Source organism: Hemitrygon akajei, chromosome 1 (assembly GCF_048418815.1).
Source record: "Hemitrygon akajei chromosome 1, sHemAka1.3, whole genome shotgun sequence".
Classification (NCBI taxonomy): domain Eukaryota; kingdom Metazoa; phylum Chordata; class Chondrichthyes; order Myliobatiformes; family Dasyatidae; genus Hemitrygon; species Hemitrygon akajei.
Window position 1 is genome coordinate 187,958,053 of NC_133124.1, and position 23,939 is coordinate 187,981,991.

A 23,939-nucleotide genomic window follows, 5' to 3' on the forward strand; every position below is an offset into this window, starting at 1 on the left:
AAAGTGTGTGTGTTGAGGAAGTGAATTGAACCAGAGTCAGTTGAACATTCTCAAAGGACAAAGTCAGCACTTGCTGACAATGAAAAGCCAGTGATGGCCACAGAATGAGAGCAGGTGATGCTTTGGGTATGTGTCTAATTCACAAATCAAATCTATGAAGAATATTCCACTCTTACCACAGGAATGCACTGTAATAAAATCCACTAACACTGAATGTTAGGTTTTTCATTTATGAAATTTAACTTGATTAAACATTTGTCCAGGAATGCCTCCCTTTTGTAAAAGAGGGCTGGTTTTGTACCCGTACTCTTGCAAGCACTGGGATCATCTATCTAACTCCTGGACTCACCAGCTGAAGGCCTGATCGGTGGGTGTTTGATAAAGTCATTCTTTGCAGTCCATCTATAGTTTAGGGAACTACCTTCTCTATTTTTAAGTATTTGCCAACATGTCACTCTGCAATTCAGTGAGGTGGGCCTCGACAGTGCAGATTCGAATTTCAGACCTCCAACAAGTTAAGACTACTATTTATCTACTTGAGTCTTGGAGGAACCCTCAGAACATGAGCAGTGGAGCGACAACCCCAGAGCAGCGAGTGATTTCATGCTTAACATCAACCACCAAAGAACACAAATGTTTATTCAATTAGGTGAAGATTTCATTCTCTTGCAGGTACTGTTCTAGATTCTTAATAAGACCATGCCACCAATCTCAAATTGTGGGAAACATTGTTTTAAATAATAGGGAATCCTCATTAAAATGCTGCTTGTACCAGACACCATTTCCAAATAACTTGAGAGCCTTATAACACAGGACAACAAAGGTTGTATTCCCTGAATACTTTTGGGTATATCTTATTTTAGAATGCTGATCATGAAAATCACCATGAAACTTCCCCAACATGCACCATTTCTTTGGAATCGTCTAAATTTGTTATTTCAATTCGTAATTCAAGTCCATTAAAACGTTGCCCACAATGTTAAGCTGAAAAGTTTTCTATCTTGTCCAGGCAAGCCTGGGTATGTTTAGGGTTGCCAGCAAGACCCACAACAATGGTATCTTGTTATTGATTCTTCAGTATTAAGCCTGAAAACTGAGCGACTACACGATGGCAGTGTCCACCCTTCAACACCAATTGGCTATGCAGTACGCGTGAAAGAAAACTACCGAAATTTAGAAGTCTTGTTGAAACACATACAATACAGCAAATACAACTAGTGATCTGAAAGCAGTGGTGCTGATTCTGGGAATGTTGCTCAGATACACCAACTACTGTTGCTTCATTTGCAAATAAGACAGCTATGCTAAAAAAATCTCAGTACATTTAAAAGTATTGGCCACTTTGTAAGCAGGGCAGAAAAGCGTGACACATAAGCCACTTGTAGACCACAAAGATATTTTTGCCTCCTCTCCATATAAAATTGGGGCTTATTAAAAATTTTGTGACAGCGATGAAAGGTGAAGGAAAAAGATTTCAATATTTGAGATGGATGTTTTCCAGAATAACCGATGCCGAGAGTTGGAAAGGCATTTTTGTTGTACTACCAATCAAAATGGTCATCAACAACAGGAAAGTCGATGAACTTCTAGTGTGACTAGAGAAAATTCAACGGAAGGCATTCAAGAATGTTGTTGAAAAGTTTCTTGGCATCTACAGAGCACCAAACTATGTCAACATACTTCAAACTACAAAACCATGAAGTGCAACATGTCACTAAAGACTCATCTTCTGCATTCCCATTTAGACTTCTTCCCTGCAAATCTTGGGCTGTCAGTGATGAGCACGGTGAAAGGTTTCAGCAATACAGTGTGGTCATGGAGAAACAGTATCAGGGCAACTGGAACCCACCATTGCTGGATAATTTTTGTTGGACACACAAGCAAAAAGCCACTGAGTAAAGATGAAAATCATCATCGAAACATTTTTAGCTTAGTTGACCTATTGCAAAGCTTCAGCAATTGAACATATTATATTCAATAAAAATTAATTTCTTGTTTCTCCAAATTCCTACGTGATATAAGTAGTCTGAAATTATATCTGAGCTCAGCTTGAAGCCACGTAACCCCCAAAAAATTCTGAAGAACCAACACTTTGGAAAGAATTTGCTGTCCAGTGTAATTAATTCATCTTTAAAGACAAATAAGACTTGCATTTATATACTCTCAGACAACTCGGAAATGTTGAAACATTTCACTCAGATTATTTTATATAATCTTATAACTTGTGCGTTCTGAGTCAGGAAACATTGTCAGTTAATAACAATGTAAGATTAAAATTCAGAAAGGGGAGGGGAGCAAAGAAAGGATGGGAAAAACTGAGAGGAGATGTTTAGAGAGCGAGTGTTGCGATGAGCATCACTCAGGAGACCAACATTTGGTCTTGGTGCAAATTGAATTCCGCTGATTAAAGTTGAGTAACAAGTCCTTATTCCCAGCACAATACAGCTCACCCACTCATAGGTGCAAGCTAAATTCAGGATGTTTATCTCAGGGCAAAGAGGAATAGATTTTTAAAAAAGCACAGTGACAAGAAGTCCAACTGCTAAATGCAAATCCTAGTGGACGGAAGTTCCATACTGTGGTGAAGAGGAGACAGATGCACTTCATTCAGTAACGTAGTTCAATCGTGTCCACAATCCCAACTATCCTGGTTTAATCGGGTTCTGTCGACGATTTGACAAATGATATTGCAGCCAGCTCCTTGCAGAATTCCTCCAGGACAATCACTCCTTTCAGTAATATTGCATGATCCACCCTGCAAAATGTTCACAGAAACAAATATTGAGTTAATATTTATATACCGTAGATTCCGGATTTTAAGCCGCTACTTTTTTCCCACATTTTGAACAGCTTTGAACTTTGCGGCCTATAATCCGGAGCGGCTAATGCATGGTTTTTTTTCATGCCGCCTCGTAAACATTTTGCCTCATAACAGTAGACCAATAAAATTGATGAGTAGTTCACAGAGGTCCAATGAAATTGTACGATAAATCAAGTGCACTTTCACAATTAAATTATTGTAAATCAGTCATTTGTACTCACCCTCATCAACATGGAAAACACTCGAAGCATTGTGCTGCCTTATGGCAGTTACTTAGTTTATAATATTTTCGCTTAGTAATTCATTTTCTAGTTAAAGTTAGAAGAGTTTTAACTATATTTGTTTTCTGTACTACATCGCGGGATGCTATGACGTCACACCCGGTTTTGCAGTGTCTTGTGGGAAAATGCCGGTTTGCGATGAAACGGGACGGAGGGAGGGTGCGCATTACGCGAGCGGCTTTGGATCTGAGCGAACTCTGCTTTTAAATGCCGGTTTGCGATGAAACGGGACGGAGGGAGGGAGCGCATTACGCGAGCGGCTTTGGATCTGAGCGAACGCTGCTTTTAAGTTAAAGGTGATCAATAACTTTTCCTGGTAGGCTGCAATATATATATTTTTTACCAGTCGTTAGGAGATATTGGAATGTTGTTCAGTAAAGAAGTATACGCAACGTATATTTAAAAGTAGCCGCGTACGGGCACGGTTCGAAAAAAAGCATTTGCAATATGTATTTGTTTTTGTTACCATATGGATTTAATTAAAAGTTAAAAAAATCCTCACGTGTAATATCTTTCTGTGTAAATATCTCATATTACAACGTGGGACACCTGCGGCCGAAAATCCGGTGCGGCCTAAAATCCGATGCGGCCTTTACAATTAAAAAATTGATTTTATTTCTAAAATTAGAGCCAGCGGCTTTTAATCAGGTGCGCTCTGTAGTCCGGAATCTACGGTACTACTAAAACTCTCATGCTCTGTTTGTCTGTCTGTGACCTCCAGTTAGCGCAAATGGTGCATTACAGTGGCACTTTTTTTGGCTAAATCGACAAAATGCGCTAACTTACAGAATGCAGGCAAAGTTCATTCAGGGTTATATATTTGTATAAAATTGCTCATTCGCCAAAATCAACAGCCCCGCTTTCACCCAAGAGCTGATCCGCCATCATGGAAATAGGGACGCGACACCATGACGCACGCGCACGGCCAGCTTCAGCAGCGACACCAACCGGAGCAAAAGGGCAGGGCAGTTCTATTTCGAGCGGTCACATATCACCATCAGCATGTGCAGGATTGGGACAGATCTAACTGCCACCCATCAATAAGCGATCATTAAATCTTATTGTAATGACATACTTCTCTTTCAATATTTTTTATCAGTTTCTGCATAAAGGAATACAGGGTACAAGAAGATATAAGTCGAAAAAAGTACCAAATACATTGTATTAAAATACAGTTACAATCACAAAACCTTGTATTCATAAAAATTAAATCATAATATTGAAATATAAAAAATTTGGTATGCAGAAAAAAAATCTAAACCCACTACCAAAGTCAGAGTTGTTAGGAAAAGCAAGAAAAAAAGGGAGAAAAAACCTTAACATATAATAAAATATATTATTAGCCACCATCTGTACTTTTACAATAAATCAAAAGTTTTGAAAATAACTCAAAAATAGTCCCCACAATGTATAAAAGTCTTGACTAGATTCAAAAACTGAACATCGGATCGTCTCTAAATTTAGCATGACATAACATCCCGTAACCCGTAATGACAAACTTCGAGACACACATAAAACCCTTTGCTGCAGTCAAAGGACAGCGGTGACGATATCACGTCCATTTAGGACAGCGCCAACCACATAATCAAGAATAATTAGCTTCCTTTGGTATTACTGCTTCATATCTTCCATCCAGCATTAGGGTAAAAAACAAACTATGGTCAGCCTAATTATGCTGCGTGGAAGGAGAAGGGGGACATTATGGGCAAGAGATGACACCAAACGTCGGGAAGCAGCAAGGAGAGGGAGAGAACAAGGTTCGGATGAGGTCAGGGCCACACAACTCCGGGATCAAAGAGTCAGGATAAAAAGATAAGGGATGAAGAGACAGAGGAGGAGAGGCATGCACGTCTCCAGAATGACAACAATAGGCACAGAAGGAGGAGAGGAAGAGACAAAGGAGCTGAGAAATGCACATCTCCATGATCAGAGACAAAGAACAAACAGCAGAAGAGATGAATAGACGGCACATGAAAGGACTGCACGACTCCAGAATGACAACTAGAGGCACAAGGGTGGCAGATCAGCCAGAAATGTTGCCATCAGAAGTGACCTTCGTTAAACGAGGAGGAGCTATATTTGCCTTGCTACGCGTCTTTCTTCTTTAATAAACTGGTTTTCATTCTTCAATTTCCAAAGCAAAGCAATACCAATAGCACTAAGGAAAATTTAATGTTCATTCTGGTCACATCAGAGTGCACTACCTTTCTCTCAAAGGGTGCCCCAACGGGTCACCCCGTTGTCTAGCCTGAATTTAAAATCAAGTATAGTTTCAAATTCCTGTGCTCCCATTTTAAGCTTACAAATGCTGCCAATCAACATTTGGAGTATTGTGTGCAGTTTGTGTCACCTACCTACAGGGAAGATGTAAATAAGGTTGAAAGAGTACAGAGAAATTTAACAAGGATGTTGCTGGGACTAGGGGACTAGAGGACCAGAGTTATAAGGAAAAAATTAATCAGTTAGTACTTTATTCCTTAGAACATAGAAGATTGAGAGGAAATTTGATAAAGATATACAAACTTATGAAGAGTATAGATAGGGTAAATGCAAACAGGCTTTTTCTACTGAGGTTGTGTGGGACTATAACCAAAGGTTATGGATGAAAGGTGAAAAGTTTAAGGGGAACATGAGGGGAATCTTCTTCACTCAGAGGGTCGTGAAAGTATGGAACGTGCTGCCAGCACAAGTGGTTCATGCAAGTTTGATTTAAACGTTTAAGTGAAGTTATGATAGGTACATGGCGGGTAGGGGTATGGAGAGCTATGGTCCTGGTGCAGGTTGAAGAGAGTAGGCAGTTTAAATGGTTTCAACATGGATTAGATGGGCTGAAGGGCCTGTTCCTGCGCTGGACTTTTCTAAGGGACTCAGAGCAATGAACATAAGGAAATTGCAGAGATCAAGTGGGCCAAGGAATGGCAAATGGAATTTAACTTGTATGAATACAAAGTCTGTGAAGGGTGATCTGCTTTTAATACTGCCTGGTAGCACTCATATCTACTGTAATGACGTACTTCGAGAGATTGGTTTTGACAGAATTAACTCCTGTCTGAGCAAGCTATTGCGATTTGCCTACTGCCCCAACCGGTCTACAGGGGATGCAGTTTTTCTGGCTATCTATTCTGGAGCATCTAAACAACTACAAAACGGTCCACAAACCCAAGCTGCTGTTTATTGATTACACCCTGGTGTTCAACAGCATCATTCCTAAGTAGTAATCACCAAGCTTCAAAAGTGATCCTCTTTACAACCATTTGTACCTTCAAATAACTTATTGGGAGACCATAATCAGTACAGATCGTTAACAACATTATCTCCTTGCTGACAGACAACAAAGGTGCACCTGAAAGACGCATGCCCACTGTTCCACTCTCTATACTCAAGACTGTGTGGCCAATGACACCACTGTGGTTGGTAGAATTTCAGGCGGCAGCATGAAATGACAACAACCTCATTCAATGTCTGCAAGACCAAGGAATTGATTGCAGAAGTTGGGAGAACACTCATCAATCGTCACCGTGGACAGGATGGGCAGCTTCAGGTTCCTGGACCTGATGCAATGATAATGAAGGCAAACCTACTTCGTTAGAGGAGTGTCTCTAATCCTTTAGGAGAGTCACCAGTGACTCTTACAAATTTCTACATATGTGGTGGAGAGCATTCTAACTGACTGCATCACCACTTGGTACGGACACTCCATTGCACAGGATCGGAGGCTGCAGAAGGTTGTAGACTCAGCCAGTTCCATCATGGGCACAACCCTCCCTGCCGAGAACACCTTCACGATGCAGTGCCTCAAGAAGGCAGCATTTATCACCAAGGGCCCTCACCATCTGGCCATGCTTTCCTGTTACTACCACCAGTTGGGGGTGTTACACCCACACTTAATGATTTGGGAACACGTCTTCCCCTCTGCCATCAGATTTCTGAACAGTCCTTGAATCCAGGGAGATCTACTTTAGTGTTCATTTTTATCGCATTATTTTTATTTAGTAAGTAATTTATTGCATTTTTTAAAATCTGCACTGTACTGCTGCTGTAATGCAACAAGTTTCACAAGACATAACTCCGACTCCAATTCTGAGGTGATGCCTTTTGGTTAGTTAAACCAGGGCACAACTTGTACAGTAAGCGGCAAGTCCCTGCAGGAATGGTTCCCTGAAAATGCTGACACAGGCAGACTGGCTGGTGAAGAAGGCATTTGGCATGCTTGCCTTCATTGGTCAGGGCAAATATTGTAGCATTATGTCACAAGACAATGGTGGAACCACGCTCGGAACATTGTGTGCAGTTTTGGTTACCAGCTACAGGAAGGAAGTCATTACGACAGAAAGGGTGTAGATCATTCACAAGGATGTTGCTGTGATTTGGGGACTTACGTTATAAGGAGAGATTGGATAAGCTGTTTTTTTTCCCAGGAGCTAAGAGGCTGACCTTTTACAGGTATATAAGGACATGTGAGGGGTGTTGATGGTGTGAATGGTCACAGTATTTTCCAAGGGTGAGGGTTACTAGAGGGCATAGGTTTAAGGTGAGAGGGAAAGATTTAAAGGGGTCTGAGAGGCTGGTGGATATGTGGAATGAGCTGTCAGTGGAAGTGATAGAGGTGGGTACAATTACAATGTCTAAAAGACATTTGGACAGATACTTGAATCAAAAATATTTAGGGGGATGTGTGCTAAACACAAGCAAACAGATTAGCCCATAGAGGCAACTTGATCGGCATGGATGGCCGAGTTGTAGGGCCTGTTTCATGGTGCATCAGTGGACGGGGAAAGGGGGCTCGGCAAGAGCAATGGCATTGAACGGTAAAGTTAGGTGGGTGCACAAATTGTCAGACAGCACAAACTGTACTCACCATCTATCAGTTCTTGTCTAACATTTGCACATAATCATGGCCTGACTCTTTTGTGGTTTAAGATTTAAGGTTTAAACTTATGGTTTACGATGGTGCTACTGAAGATGGGTACTTACTGGTGACTCATAAAAAGAAAGAAATACAACTAAATACTTTATAAATAACCCCTTTTCTGTGGTAAACTAACACCGCAAACAATGAAGGGATGAGCGGTGTGGCTGCCTGTGAGCAGACAACTCTCAAGGTTGTATAAAATATACATATTTTGATAATAAATGTACTTTGAACTAAAATGGAATTGAATATTATGTGACCATCCTTATTTATAATGGAAGGGAGCTGCCATAGGGCAGCTGAAGAAGACTGAATCTCCTGCAGTGAATGGATCTGATGTCACCCTCAAACCCAGCAGTTATTGCCTAGCACTATCTGATATACATCCTGGGTACTTCAAAAATCTGAAATCACTCGTGTCAGTGAGTCTGCAGTGATATAAGGGAGCAAACTGCATTCTCCAGAGGAATTAACTTTTTAAAATATTAAGTAGTTTCATTTTGATACTGAACTTAAATTCCCAACTTCAGTGTTAAAATTTGATCTGTCTGAAATTGTTGTTCCACTAACTCCTCCACCATCTTACTGTTCTACAAAGAATGAACAGTAAACCTGCTTTAACAGAGAACAGGAAAGGCTTAATATAACTAAACACTGAATGACTAGTCAACTTACATGTCTTCAGGTTCTAATCCCATCAGCTGCCTTCTGAGGAGAAGTAACTTGTTATCAAACTGTGGGATTCTCTGTATCCTCTGCATGAGATCACCAATTACCTGAGAAGTGAAGAGTGAATACGAGACTGATTAAGGAAAGAGTTTAATACACTCTCCTTGAGTGCTTACACCAGGTCATTCTCAGGCCATGACCACTCCACAGTGAGCATCTACTGCAATGATAGGCCAGTCAAACCACTTCAAAGGCTATGAAAAATCAGCACAGCTGGTTGGGACCAGACTCTCATGGGCCAGACCCAGAAGCAGTGTTAGGACAAGATTTCCAGAGGCATTTTTACAATAATGTTTGTTTTGACAACTGGAAAAAAGCAAGTTCTGACATTGCCAGTTTGCTTCCATTATCAGCCTGGTACTAGAGGCAATAGGCTGCCCGTTCATGCATAAAGACTTTGCAAATTATTACAGCTCTCCTTCATTCTTTATAAACTGAAGCCAAGTTCAGAAGCTACTTATTGCCATATTTAGAAGGCCCTGGCTCTTGTTTCCACTGCAGCATTAAAACTGATTCAACGTTCAACCTATCAGAATATTTTCATTAATCCTCTATCCATTCACTCACAGCTATCCCTGTTCTGTAGTCCAGCCACTTAGCTCTTCCTGATATTGACCTTTCATTCAATTTATGTAATGTGAATACTCACTCGGACAATGATAGAGAAGAGAGACCTGCAGCCGGGAACCAGGTTAATAAACGGATCCAGCAAATACTCATGGAGGTGCGGATGAGGGAAGAGTGCAACTTTTGAAATCACAGACGTTATCTGCAAATTCAGGTCATACGGCTGAAATAAAAATTATTAGGCTGTAATCTTCAATACAATCAAGAATTCCTATTTAAGTACAAAAGCAAAAAGCATTCAGTACAAGCTTGCTAAGCATTTCACCCTCAGTTCAGGATTATTTACTAGTCACTACCTTTAGATAGATAGATAGATAGATACTTTATTCATCCCCATGGGGAAATTCAACATTTTTCCAATGTCCCATACACTTATTGTAGCAAAACTAATTACATACAATACTTAACTCAGTCAAAATATGATATGCATCTAAAATCACCCTCTCAAAAAGCATTAATAATAGCTTTTAAAAAGTTCTTAAGTAGTTTACTTAAATACATTGAATCCTAACCCCGGCACTTTAACATATCTTACTCCTGGCGGTTGAATTGTAAAGCCGAATGGCATTGGGGAGTATTGATCTCTTCATCCTGTCTGAGGAGCATTGCATTGATAGCAAACTGTTGCTGAAACTGCTTCTCTGTCTCTGGATGGTGCTATGTAGAGTATGTTCAGGGTTTTCCATAATTGACCGTAGCCTACTCAGCGCCCTTCGCTCAGCTACCGATGTTAAACTCTCCAGTACTTTGCCCACGACAGAGCCCGCCTTCCTTACCAGCTTATTAAGACGTGAGGCGTCCCTCTTCTTAATGCTTCCTCCCCAACACGCCACCACAAAGAAGAGGGCGCTCTCCACAACTGACCTATAGAACATCTTCAGCATCTCACTACAGACATTGAATGACGCCAACCTTCTAAGGAAGTACAGTCGACTCTGTGCCTTCTTGCACAAGGCATCTGTGTTGGCAGTCCAGTCTAGCTTCTCCATCCAATGCTTTCCACAACCTCTCTGTCTTCCTCAATCTCAAGCTCTTGAACCCTGCTTATAATTTACCTCCCCAGTCAAAACTAGAACATCCTAGAGCTCACTGTGTGTACAACATGTTATCTGTCCATGAATCCCATTTCCCTCCATCATGGTCCATCTGTCAACTTCCTTAATCCATTAAGTATTTTTATTTATGGGACGTCAGCGTCACTGGTCAGATCAGAATGTTTTACCCATCCCTTTTGATAAGAACCCACTTAAGTTAATGGACATCCCCAAGAATGACATGGTTTTGGAATTGTTTGACTGACAGGAAGCAGTGGGATTGAATGGATCTTTCCCAGGTGCCACAGCATCAGTGCCCAGCCCAGTTATTCACAAAATGCGATATTACATTTTCAAATTTGCAGATGACACCGAATTGAGAGGAGAATGCGAGAATGCACCTGTTCCTGAGGTATATTGTGCTTTGCTCTTTTATGCTCGAAGGAAGGAGAAAAACACTTTGGAAAGGAGAATGAAAGTGCAAAGAACATTTAAATGAATTGGGACTACATAATGTCTAACACATCAGCACAAGTGGAAACTATTGACCTTTACTGCAAGGAGTATTGGGTGTATGAATACCAATCAAGTGGGCTGCTTTACCCTGGATTGTGGCAAGCAACTTCCTTTTGGTGCACTGTACTCAAACAGATGCACGGAGAATACTTACTTGTGCTCCTGATTTATATCTGTTTTCATTCTCATCAATTTTGTAATGTTAGCAAAATATAAACACGTTACCTTCAATCATTAATATTGATCGTAAATCGCTACTGCCCACGACAGCACTCCATGAGTGACCCATTTACTCCTCTTTCTCATGAGCCAACCATGGCTGACAAGTCCCCATCTGCTGAAAGTGACTGCCTTTTCCCCTTCTCCTGTCAGTAGAAACGGTTTCACTGGACTGAGTAAGTAAGCCACACGTGAAGGCCAGGAGCTGGACTTGGTTGTCAGAGGCTCATCCAGGAGAAGGAAAACTCTGATCTAAAACCTCCACTGCCTTGCCCTATACCTGCTGACGGGGAAGGCTTTGGGAGTAAACCCTGAGGGTAAAATCTGGAGCTGGAGTCCCTAAGGAAGTCCTACATTGAGCTCAACGCTGACTGGGAACTCCTGTAACTCTGCTGGTGCCAAACTGTATCGGTCTTTGCCATTCCTTTAGGTGTGGAGGGGGTTGCTACTTGGGCTCAGCTTGCTCTCCATGTCATACTGCCAAGACTTGTGTATCTAGACAGCTAGGATGCAACATCCATGATCAACCCTGACTCATTCACTCACTCACTCACTCTCATTAGCAGTCAGTGCTAATACATTGCCCGTGAACAGTTAGCACTGTTATAACTGTAGAAAAAGCAGCAGCCAAGTTGCCCAAGGACAGCGATAAGATGATGGCCTGGTTAAGTAGACATTGGCCAGGACACTGCAGGGCACTCCACCTAAATGATGCTGGAGGGTTTCTGACACCCACTGAAGGAAAATGGAGTCTGATGGAAAATGTCTATTCGAGATGCAGCATTCCCAATTCTAATAGTATGGAACCCAACTCTATCAGTTTAATAACTCTGCAGTACTGTCCTCCAAAGGTACTACAGGCCTCAGACCCCATGCCCTGGAAGTCTAGCACTACCTCAGCTGAAGTTTCAGAATGGGACCTGGATCCATGGGCGTGTGATTCAGAGTTGGGAGAACTCCTGCATTGTGCTCCCTCTCTCCAGGAAGAAATGACAACCAGTGCTGTGCGGTCCTTTCCATTCTGTTGTAAATTACCTGGTGCAAGATCTGCGTCATCCTGTCAAACAGCATCTTCAGGAAGTCTCCTTCATAGAATAGCACCGGTGGATGGCTTGTCAAGGAATGGCAGTCAGCTGGCCACTTCCAGCCTCTGACATTGGCCCAGCACCCCTGGAACTGCAGAGCACACATCAATGTAGCCCAGGCCGCCCTGGGCAGTGGGCCACAGTGGGGGAGGGAGGGGAGAGGGGGTGGCACAGTATTGGGGGTAAATGTGGGATGGTGGTGAGTGGGGTAGAGGGAGGGTGTGGGACAGTGAGGAAAACCCACAGTGAATGGGTGTGGAATGGGGGTAAAGGGTGTGAAACTGAGAGTGTGTGGTGTGTGGGGCTGGGGAAACGTTATGGGACACTGGGGTATGGGGTAAGGGCATACTATGGCGGGGAGTGAGTGGCACAATGGGGTTCTGTAGGAGGGGGGTGAGGAGGAGTGTGTGGTATGGGAGGGTGAGAGAGAGGGCATGGTAGGGGTGAGTGTGGGATGGGGAGGTTGTGGAACGGTATTTGGGGTCGAGGCACAGGGGTTGTGGGTGTTCTGACACAATGGGGGTGTGTGGAATAGGGGAGAAGGTGTTAGGTCGTGGCTGGTGGTTCTAGCATGGTGGGGGAATGTTGGATGAGGGAGAGGGTGTACAATGGTGATTGGGAGGAGTGGGATGATGGAGGGCTGAAGGATAGTGGGGGATGTGTGCGACGAGGGGAGAAGGTAGGGATAATGGGAGGAGGCAGTGAGGGTGTGCGATTGGGAAGGGTAGACAGAACAGCAAGAAGTTCAGTGGAAGTACAGGAAGGGCACAGTGGATCCTCAGTTTCTGGAAGCAGACAGGTGGGACTGGGCTGCAGCGTTCCCTCCAGCTGCCTGGTCCAAGGACCACAGACCTCAAACGAGGGGATGTGGCTCTGGCATGAGTCGAAATGGCAGTGTCAGGAAAGCCTGGGCCCACGGTGAGGTGAGGCTGAATCAGGGGTTGAACAGAGGTGGAACCAGGGACAAGGCACAGACAGTGGAGCTTTGATCTGAGCAACAGGACACTGCTGGAGCCTGATCTGTGTGGCATATCAAGACCCCAGCCTGGTCTGCTGGTCATGGAGAAGGGGTACCAGTCCCTGGTGGAGTCATGGGGTAACAGCACTTGTACAGGCTGGGTCAGTTGGACATTGCACAGGGTTAGTGCAGGGTTCAGTCTGCCTCCGTATACTGATTGATATACAGTATGTTCTTAGGCTGACTCCAAGACATCAATAATTAACTGTGATTCTGGCATCTAGATATTAAGCTCAGAAAAACTTTTCTTTAAGCACAAGGAGTGAAGAGAATGCTAGAAAAACACAGCAAGCTGGGCAGCATCTGTGGGGAGAGAAATGGTCAACACTTTGTGTTGCTGGCTCTTTGTCAAAACTCAGAATGTACCAAGGGCAGTAATGGAGGCAGATTCCAGGTAAAGGTTCTACGGGGGGGGGGGGGGGGCAGGGGGCAGCTAAAATAGGAGGGGGAGTGGCGTTTTTGATGGAAGAAGATACAAAGGTCCTTAGAGAGGATATTCTTGGGGGATCATCCACTGAGATCATATTGGTGCAACTTAGAAAAAGAAAGAAGGTTGTCACGCTGACAGGACTCATTATACACCCTGCAGAAGTCACTGGAACTGGAGCAGAAGATATGTAGACAGATTACAAACATACCAGGACAGTATAAAAGGGAGATTTTAACTTCCCTAACATCGACCAAGCCAGCAATAGTACAAAAGGCTTGGATGGAGTATAAATTATTATCAAATGTGTCCAAGAAAGATTCCTTTATCAATACATAGATGGAACTACTAGAGATGGTGCAACACTAGATCTTCTCCTGAGAAATGAGCTACAGCAAGTGTCTATTAGCAAGCATGTTGGGTTTACTGTCCATAACTCAATTAATTTTAAAATGGTTATGGGAAGGGATACAACTGGTCCTGAACTGGGGTAGACGCAAATTTTGGAACATTTAAGCAAGATCTTGCAGAGGTTGGGTGTTTGCAGAGAAAGAAGCATCTGTCATGTGGGCGCCTTTTTCATCGTGACATCTGATGTGAGGAATACAACAGTTGTCTTACCAGTTGATGAGCATCCACAAGATAAGTGTCATAGCCAGATCCTGTCACAAGATGTGATGTTTTTACTGCATCAGGAACAAGACAAAGAAAGCTGGAACACAAATGAAAATGAGATTTGTAGTTACTCAGCATTTTCCACTTATCTTTCAGGAACACAGAACACTCCACAGCCACTGAAGTACACTTACACTATACAATATTAGAAATACAGCATCCAGTTTGTACACATCATGGCTCAATTATAATGACATTAAATTACTCTCACTGCAATTTGCAGCATGCTATTTCCCTTTAAGTAATGTGTTTAATGATCCACAGATTTCATGACCTTACGAAGGGCCTGGTGGACCAAGCAGGAACTTTGTCTCTAAGAGGATTACCACCCTGGTGGAAGCGAGGCAGAAGGGGGTGGGGTGGGGGGGGAATTCGAAGCCAGGCTGAAACGCAGAGGGATGAGGCCCTCGCTACCCGGCATCTTGTTAGCAAACGTGCAGTTGCTGGAGAACAAAATTGAGAACCTGAGGACAAGATTGATGCATCAGAGGGAAATGAGAGATTGTTGTGTTCTATGTCTGAATGAGACGTGGCTTTCTCCCAGCACTCTAGATACAGCGATTAGACCTGAAGGCTTCTCAATTTACAGAATGGACCAAACTGCCGATTTGGAAAAGGCAAAAGGTGGAGGTGTGTGTTTCATGATAAAACTCTCAGTGATGCTCCAACATGGTAGTTTTGGCGAACTTGTGTCCCCCGACCTTGAATACCTAATGGTCAAATCCTATCCGTTCTATTTACCTAGGGAGTTTTCCTCCATAATCCTGACAGCAGTTTACACATCACCAGTGGCTGACTATAATCAAGTACTTGAGCTACTGCATGATACCATCTCCAGACAAGGAACAGTCCATCTCGATGCACTTCAAATCATAGTTGGGGATTTCAAACAAGCTTGGTTGAAGAAAACCCTGCCCAATTACCATCAGCATATAACCTGTAATACCAGAAATTTCAACACACTGTTAGACTAAGATAAGGAATGCCTACTGTTCCATGACCGCTTTTTGGTAAATTGGATCACTTGACTGTCCTTCTCCTATCTGCAAAGTTCCAGAGGTTACGACAACAAGGAGATGGTCATGTGAGGCAGAGGAGCTGCGATGGGATTGCTTCCAGTTGGTGGACCAGGCCATGTTCAAGGACTCAACTGTGGATCTGAATGAATACACTATGAAGGAAAGACAGTGCCTATATTTCATTAGGAGTTTGAGGAGATTTGGTTTGTCAACAATAACACTCAAAAACTTCTACAAATGTACCATGAGGAGCATTATGCCCACCTGGTATGGGGGGGGGGGGGGTACTAAACAAGATCAAAATGCGTTGCAGAAACTTGTAAGATTGGTCAGCTCCATGATGGGCACTCGCCTCTGTAGCATCCAAGACATCCCAAGGAGCAGTGCCTCAGGAAGGCAGCGTCCATCATTAAGGACCCCCATCACCCAGGACATGGCCTCTTCTCACTGATACCATCGGGAAGGAGGTACAGAATTCTGAAGGCACACACTCAGTAATTTAGGAACAGCTTCTTCCCTTCTGCCATCCAATTTCTAAATGGACATTGAACCTATGGACACTACCTCACTACTTTTTTTACTAGTTTTTTTTTGCATTACTTATTTTAACTAACTATTTGAGATATATATATATATATATACATACATACACACACACACACACACACACACACACTCAATGTAACAGATTTCTCTCTATTTTTATCATGTATTTCATTGTACTGCTGCCATAAAGTTAACAAATTTCATGACATATGCCAGTGATATCAAATCTGACTCTAATTCTGGTTGTCACAGATGTAGATGAGTGCGTCCCCACAAAATCATTGAGTCTTCCCCAACCAGAAGCCCTTGATGAATCATGAGACCCACAATCTGCTGAGGGCCAGATCAGAAGCACTTAGGTCTGGGGACCAAGCAAGTTAAAAGAGGTTCAGGTACGATGTCTGGAAAGCCTTCTCACGGGCGAAGTGGCAATTCCAAACTAAACTCCAATCAACCAATTCACTTCCAGATGCGCTCAATGTCTTCTATGCTCCTTTTGACCGTTAAAACATGGAGGAGCCATCTTGAACTCCCGTAGCCCCTGACGATCTCAATCTTGAGGCCAATGTGCTGGCAGCCTTCAGGAGGGTGAATCCATGAAAAGCAAGTGGACCAGATGAGGTACCTGGCCAAGTACTAACAACCTGTACTGATCAACTGGCGGGAGTGTTCACTGAGATCTTCAGCTTCTCACTTCTGTAGTCTGCTTCAAGCAAACTTCAAATACATTGGTGCTTAGAAGACTGTAGTAACCTGTCTCAATGATTATTGCCCAGTAGCAGATACATCCACAGAGATGAACTGTTTTGAAAGGCTGGTGATGAAACATATGAACTGCTGCCTGAGAAGCGACTTGGATCTGCTCCAATTTGCCTACCAGAGCAACAAGTCCACAGCAGATGCCATCTCATTGGTTCTTCACTCAACCCTGGAACATCTGGACAGCAAAGATACATACATTAGGATGCTCTTTATCAACTACAACTCAGCATTCAATACCATCATCCCCTCAAAACTAATCCATAAGCTCAAATACCTTGGCCTCAATACCTCCTTATACAATTGGATCCTAGATTTTCTCACTAGCAGACGCCAGTCAGTTCGGATTGCCAACACCATCTCCTCCACAATCTCCATCAGCACAGGTACACCACGAGGCTGTGTGCTTAGTCTCCTGCTCTACTCACTTTTTACTTATGACTGTGAGGCTAAGCACAGCTCCAATGCCATATTCAAGTTTGCCGATGATTTACTGAATATGTCCACAAGAAAATGAATCTCCGGGTTTCTTATATGGCTTATATGGACTTTGACAATAAATTGACTTTCAACTTTGAACTTTTTCTAATATCATCTGTTTTAAACTCTCAAAATAAGCAGATACACTATAAAGTCAGAATACAAATAATTATAAGTAAACATGGGAGAGAAAATAGTTATGATATACACATTATGTCAAAATCTTTTAAAATATAATTGCATCATAAAACTTATCAACATATCGCAAAATAGGCAATGAAAGTGCTATTTCTCATAGTTTAGTGCAGAGGAGTTTGTTGTATGACAGCTAAAATGAGACACAAACACACAGAGAATGTACAGCCAGTGCAATGAACAATGTGAATGACTAAACAATGAGAATCCCATCCCATATAAGACCATAAGACATAGGAGCAGTATTAGGTCATTTGACCCATTGAGTCTGCTCCACCATTTCATCATGGCTGATTTATTATCCCGCTCAACCCCATTCTCCTGCTTTTTCCCTATAACCTTTAGTACTCTGAGTAATCATGAACCCATCAATCTCTGCTTTAAATATACCCAATGATTTAGCCTCCACAGCCATCTGTGGCAATGAATTACGCAGGTTCACGAACCTCTGGTATCTTTGTTTTAAAACACTGTCCTTCTATTCTGAAACTGTGCCCCCTGGTCCTAGACTCACCCACTCCAGGAAACATCCTTTCCACATCCACTTTATCCAAGGCTTTGACAAACACCCAGTGTGCAGCAAAAAAAATTGTGCAAACAATAAAAGTAAGCAAATAGCATTCAGAACTGAAACTCGTGAAGGTGAGTCCACAGTCACAAAGCCAGAGTCACTGCAGTCAATTCAGGAGCCCACTAGTTGTAAGATACAATCTCAGTGAGAAAACCTCACAGAGCAGCAAGTTGAACAAGCCCGTGCCTCGTCTCCATGACCTTTTTAATCTGGAACAGCGCTTAAATCATCCAAACCTCCGGTTCTCCCTTGCCTTTGGACCTGGGCTCTGCCATTTCAATATGACCTCGGGCTCAGGCCCTGGCCCAGTCACTTCAATTCAGCCCACACTTACATCGATCAAACCTCAAGTCTATCCTCGCTTCTGGGCTCGGGTCACACTGCCGCAACTGTCCAGCACCTTCGAAACCTCAGTTCACGCGTCAAAAATGCCAAGTTGTACAGACAGTTCAAAGCTCATCTCTGAAAAGGGAAGTTACAGGCTACTGATTGCAATGAACGTATCAGAGAAGAAGTGTGATTAATACAGTAACTTACAGCTTTTTTCTGTTTTGTTTGCTACCAGCAAGTAGGCGCTGTGCTTCACCAGTGCCATGTTAAACTGGACTCAAAACAGTACATCGATCCAGAGTTAGAGTTCGGGAGAGAGGGAGATCAGGCTGCGAGAAAGATTGTTGGATCTGTGGCTCTCCTCCGAGAATGCAGAAATCACAAACATGAGGAAGTCTGCAGATGCTGGAAATCCAAACCAACACACACAAAATGCTGGAGGAACTCAGTAGGTCAGACAGCATCGATGGAAAGGAGTAAGAAGTCAATGTCGGCCCAGTTTACTCTTCTCCATAGATGCTGCCTGACCTGCTGAGTTCCTCCAGCATTTTGTGTGTGTTGCATTCCAGAGATCAGCTTGACTAGTGAATGACAAGTATTATTTTGATTTCAATACTTGCAACTACCGTAGACGATTGTTTTTCTTTCTGTACCTGTAATAAAGTGTTTTCTTATGGTTTAATAAGTGTGAAATGACTTTCATTTGTGGATGCATATGCAGATACCCTGAGTTGAATAAGAAAAGAACATAAAACGAAGTTTAAAATAATTTTTCATTACAATGACCCTACACTATATTCCATTTGCCACTTTTTGCCCATTCTTCCAATCCGTATAAGCCCCTCTGCAGACTCCCTGCTTCCTCAACATTACCTGCCCTTCCACCAATTCACAAACTTGGCCACAAAGCCGTCAATTTGTCTTCTAAATCACTGACATATAACAAAAGCAGCAGCCCCAAGACTGTCTCCTGCAAGACACCACTAGTCACTGGCAGCCAACCCGAAAAGGCCTCCTTTATTTTCACTCCTCATCTCCTGCTAGTCAGCCAAACTTCTATCTTTGCTTTCCTGTAATACCATGGACTCTTATCTTGTTAAAAGCCTTCTGAAAATCCAAGTAAACAACACCCACTGATTTTCCTTTGTCAATCTTGCCTGTTAGCAGTATCTCAAAGAATTCCAACAGATCAGTCAGGTAAGATTTCCCCTTTAGGAAACCATGCTGACTTTGGCCTATGTGTCTCCAAGTACCCCAAAACTTCATCCTTAACAATAGACTCCAGCACTTTCCAACCAATGAAGTCAGTCTAACTGGTCTATAATTTCCCTTCTCTGCCTCCCTTCCATCTTAAAGAGCGGAGTGACATTTGCAATTTTCCAGTCCGTCGGAACACAGCTTGAGAGCAGGAGACTGTGACAGAGTGTTTCCCTGCTGAAAACGTTAACAAATTGAAAGCAGCAAGATAAGATACAACGCTCACCTGTGTACTATCCTGTTGACCTCTGGTTTTCCATTAGCCTTTGCAGCTGCTTGTGATGCTGCTGGTGCAACAAGCCAGTCTGACGCTGGGTATCTGCTCCCTAGGTAGATATCTGTGAAGAAAGGATCATCTTCCAGTTCTCTGAAAATACAAAAGGGAAGAGGACAGGTCAGTCTGTTGTGTGCTATGTATCCCATCTGTGGTACATCGTAGGAAGTTGTGGCACAGAAGTTAGCAATTCAATGGGTTCATAGCTAATTGTAAAAACAACTGCCCAGTCCAGTATTACTCCCCAGATTTTATACTATTTCATGTATTAGTATGTGAGCTGTGGGCCTTATGGTTAATGTAATGGCATCTCAAGATACTTTGGAGAAGATTGTGATGAACCACCTTTTTAAAACTTCATCTCCCTCACCACAAACTTTGCTTCCGTTGTCCTTCGAAGAAGAGAGTTCCAAAGCTACACAAACTGTTTATTTAAAACTAAAGGGTATAGATGTAAGGTGGGCAGTAATAGGCTTAGAGGGCATCTGACAAAGAATTTCTTTACACAGAAGGTCGTTATAATACGGAACATACCTCCTGAGGAGGTGATGGAGGCACAGACCCTCAGAAAATTGACATCCACTGCTTAGCCTTCATCAACTTTCCAATCTCTACAAGATCGGTTAGATGTGACCGACCAGACACAAAGCCATGCTGACTATCCCTAATCAGACCCTGTCTATCCAAGTACTCATATATCTGTTCCCTTAGAATACCTTCCAATAACTTTCCCACTGCTGATGTCAGACTTACTGCCTACAATTTCCTGATTTATGTTTAGAGCTTTTCTTAAAGAGTGGAACAACATTGACTATCTCCCAGTCCTCCCGTACCTCCCTCCTGTCGTTAAGGATGATTTCAATATCTCTGCTGGGACCCTGGCAATTTCTGCACTTGTCTCCCGTAGGGTCCAAGGGAACACCTTGTCAGGCCCTTGTCCACCCGAACTTGCCCCAGGACAGTAAACACATCCCCCTCTGTAATCTGTACAGGGTCCATGCTTTGCCTCACTTCTATAGACTCTGTGTCCATCTCCTGAGTAAATACTGATGCAAAAAAAAATAATATTTAAGATCTCCTCACCTCTTTGGCTCCACACATGGATTACCAATCTGATCTGATACAACTACTGATATGTTGAAGTGCAGTGAAGATACTTGAGTTCAAAGAAAAGTGCAGCAAAGAATAGTGAGTGAAAAAACAGAGCAGCACGTGCAGAGACAGTTGAGTTGAAAAAAGGCAGTAAACAGAAGAATTCAGGGTTCATAGTCAGTGAGTGCCGGGTGATAACAATCACAAAAAAAGGAGCACAAATGGCTGGCTACATCGGAAAGACAGACACATTTGATCACAAAACAGAAAACTGGATTTTATATACAAAGCAACTTGAACAGTATTTTGAAGCAAATTAAATGGTCAATGAGAAACAAGTACCAATTTTGCTCAGTGCATTGGGTTTAAAAGCAGACAGTCTGCTTCGAAGTTTTACTGTTCCAAACCAGCAGAAATGAGCTTTGCTGATATTGTCAAAGTAATGCAGGAACATTTAGGACTGAAGCCACTGTTGATTGCTGAATGCTTTTGGTTTCATAAGCAGAATCAAAAAGGAGGGTCAATTTCAGCATACGCAACTGAATTGAAGAAGTTGTCCGAGCATTATCAGTCCAGTGATCAGCTTAATGATGCATTGAGAGATAATTTATTTGTCAAACCTTACAAGAAAGCATTCAAAAACAGTTCCTAACTAAAGCACAGCTCATATTTTAAAGAACAGTTGAAATCACTGTTTCAATGGAAACTGCAGACAGAGATGCAATTGAGTTGCAGTCAAGAATGAATGTGATTGTGAACAAAATTGCAGCATTAAACGGAGGCTGCCTGGTCAAACAAACTGTGTTATCATTTTGACAGGGGCTCATGTACACCAGACCAATGCAGATTTAAGTGTGAAACTTGCAGAAAATGCAACGAAGTAGGGCACATACAAAGAGCACGTCGGGCAGACAAAAATAAATGGACTACACAGGAATCAATGGAGATATGAAAACAGACGATTCATCAGGTAATGTTGTGGATGAGGCAACCAAGAGGAGAGGTCAGGTCATAAAGAGAGCATTAGGAGGATTAATAAAAAATACTCCAGTGAGCTAAATGCACCTTCCCAAGATCAAGATGCATAAACTAGAAGAAAAGGGAGAACCACTTCCTGCTGTCTCAGAATCAACTCCTACAACCACCATGGAGAAGGGCCGAGAACCTGAGATTGAGCCACAATCTCACCTGCCTAGCAGTGATCCCCTCTTCTGGAAAGACAGTATCCCACAAGAGTAAGAAATTCCCCACAGTGATTTAATCTTCAAGCCTGAATGGGACATTTAAAAATGTACTATGCTGTAGATGTCTGTATATAGTAGTTGCTTTGTATAATGCACTGTGTATATGTGTATGTAGTTGAGATGCATTCTATATTGAGTTGGAGTTTATAGCTAAGCAGGGAGGAGTGTTCTGCATTTAATATTTGAGTATTCATATATACATAGGTTGATTAAGCATTCCCATTCGCTTAAGTAATTCATTATGTGTATAAGTATACGTGAACTGTATACGTCATCATGCTACCACAGAAACATAGAAAGCGTAAACCACACTACAGGCCCTTCTGCCCACAATGATTTGCCAAACATGTCCTTACTTTAGAAATTACCTAGGGTTACCCGTAGCCCTCTATTTTTCTAAGCTCCATGTACCTATTCAGGATTCTTTTAAAAGACCATGTGATATGTGCATGCCTTGCTTAAAGTAAGCACAAAGTTAGACTCACATTTTGGACTCCCATGTCTTCCTTCAAATTAGTTTAATGGTTTGAAGTTACAAAATGTAACACCATTCTTCCTCCCCACCCTTGGTCTTTTTTGGTACAGGGACAATGGTGGATAATTTGAAGCAGGAGTGCACTCCACACTGGGACAGAGAGAGATTAAAAATATCAGTAAACCCACATGCCAGTTGTGCTGCACACATCCTGAGTAGTCCCCTGGGACGCTGTCCAGTCCCGCAGCCTTGCAACTATTCACTCGGAAAGATCTGCATACCTCAGCCTCAGAGATGACCAGGTTGCAGGTTGTAGCGGTGGCTTTCCTTGGAGGCTCAGAGTTAGTGACGTCGAACTGAGTGTAAAAGCGATTGAACTCGTCTGGGAGAGAGGCTGCGATGTTGACGGCACCACAATGTTTGGCTTTGAAGTCTGCGATGGTATGCAGCCCTCACCACAAGTCACGTGTGCTATTCGTTTTGAATCTTGACTCAATGGTACATTGCCTTCCAAGTGCCCGGGTCGGAGACATCTCTGATCAGCTCCATAGCATTCTTAAGGGGAAGGGTGAGCAGCCCAATGTTATCATATTGGTACCAATGATGTAGTTAGGAAAAAGGATGAGGTCCTGAACAGTGAATATAGGGAACTAGATAGGAAGCTGAAAAGCAGGACCTCATGGGTAGTAATCTGGATTGCTGCCTGTGCCAAGCACGAGTGAAGGTAAGAACAGAATGATTTGGCATATGAATGTGTGACTTAAGAATTGGTTTAAGGCAGGGTTTCAGGTTTTGGATCATTGGGACCTCTTCTGGGGAAGTTATGACCTGTACATAAGAGACAGGTAACACTTAAACTTGAAAGGAACCAATGTAGTTCCAGGTAGTTTGCTAGAGCTGTTAGGGAGGGTTCAAACTAGTCTGGCACAGTGATGAGGGGATGGGGCAGTTAGTGTAAAGGTAAATGCGGTGTGTAAAGAAACTGTGAGAAATGACCAATTAACCTACCAAATGGTACGTTTTTGGACTGTGACAGGAAACCGTAGCACCTAGAGAAAACCCACATGGTCATGGGGAGACCGTACAAACTCCTTACAGGTAGCAGTGGGAATTGAATTTGGATCGCTTGTACTGTAAATCACTGTGCTAACCACTACACCTCTGTGCCGGTTGTTGTTATGATGACTTCAACTTTCCTAATATTGATTAGCACCTCCTCAGCACAAAAGGTTTACATGGGGTGGAATTTGTTAGGTGTATCCAACTACAGGAGAGACCATACTGGTCTGGTACTAGTCCATGAACCTGGTCAGGTGACTGATTTCTCAGTGAGTGAACATTTCAGAGACAATG

The 23,939-nt window shown here is 42.7% G+C and overlaps 1 protein-coding gene across 4 annotated transcripts in view; it reads right to left on the reverse strand.

The window, feature by feature from the left end:
* Positions 1-619: 619 nt before the first annotated feature.
* LOC140733384 (FHF complex subunit HOOK interacting protein 2A-like) overlaps positions 620-23,939 on the reverse strand; it is a 75,607-nt gene continuing 52,287 nt past the window's right edge. For all 4 annotated transcript variants that reach the window (XM_073056664.1, XM_073056646.1, XM_073056656.1 and 1 more), the window contains 6 exons: positions 19,728-19,868; positions 14,291-14,381; positions 12,175-12,315; positions 9,393-9,533; positions 8,690-8,790; positions 620-2,755 (listed from right to left, as the gene is read on the reverse strand). In XM_073056664.1, the coding sequence (XP_072912765.1) occupies positions 2,653-2,755; positions 8,690-8,790; positions 9,393-9,533; positions 12,175-12,315; positions 14,291-14,381; positions 19,728-19,868 (718 nt within the window). In that variant the 3' untranslated portion in view covers positions 620-2,652. The remainder of the gene's footprint in view (positions 2,756-8,689; positions 8,791-9,392; positions 9,534-12,174; positions 12,316-14,290; positions 14,382-19,727; positions 19,869-23,939) is intronic.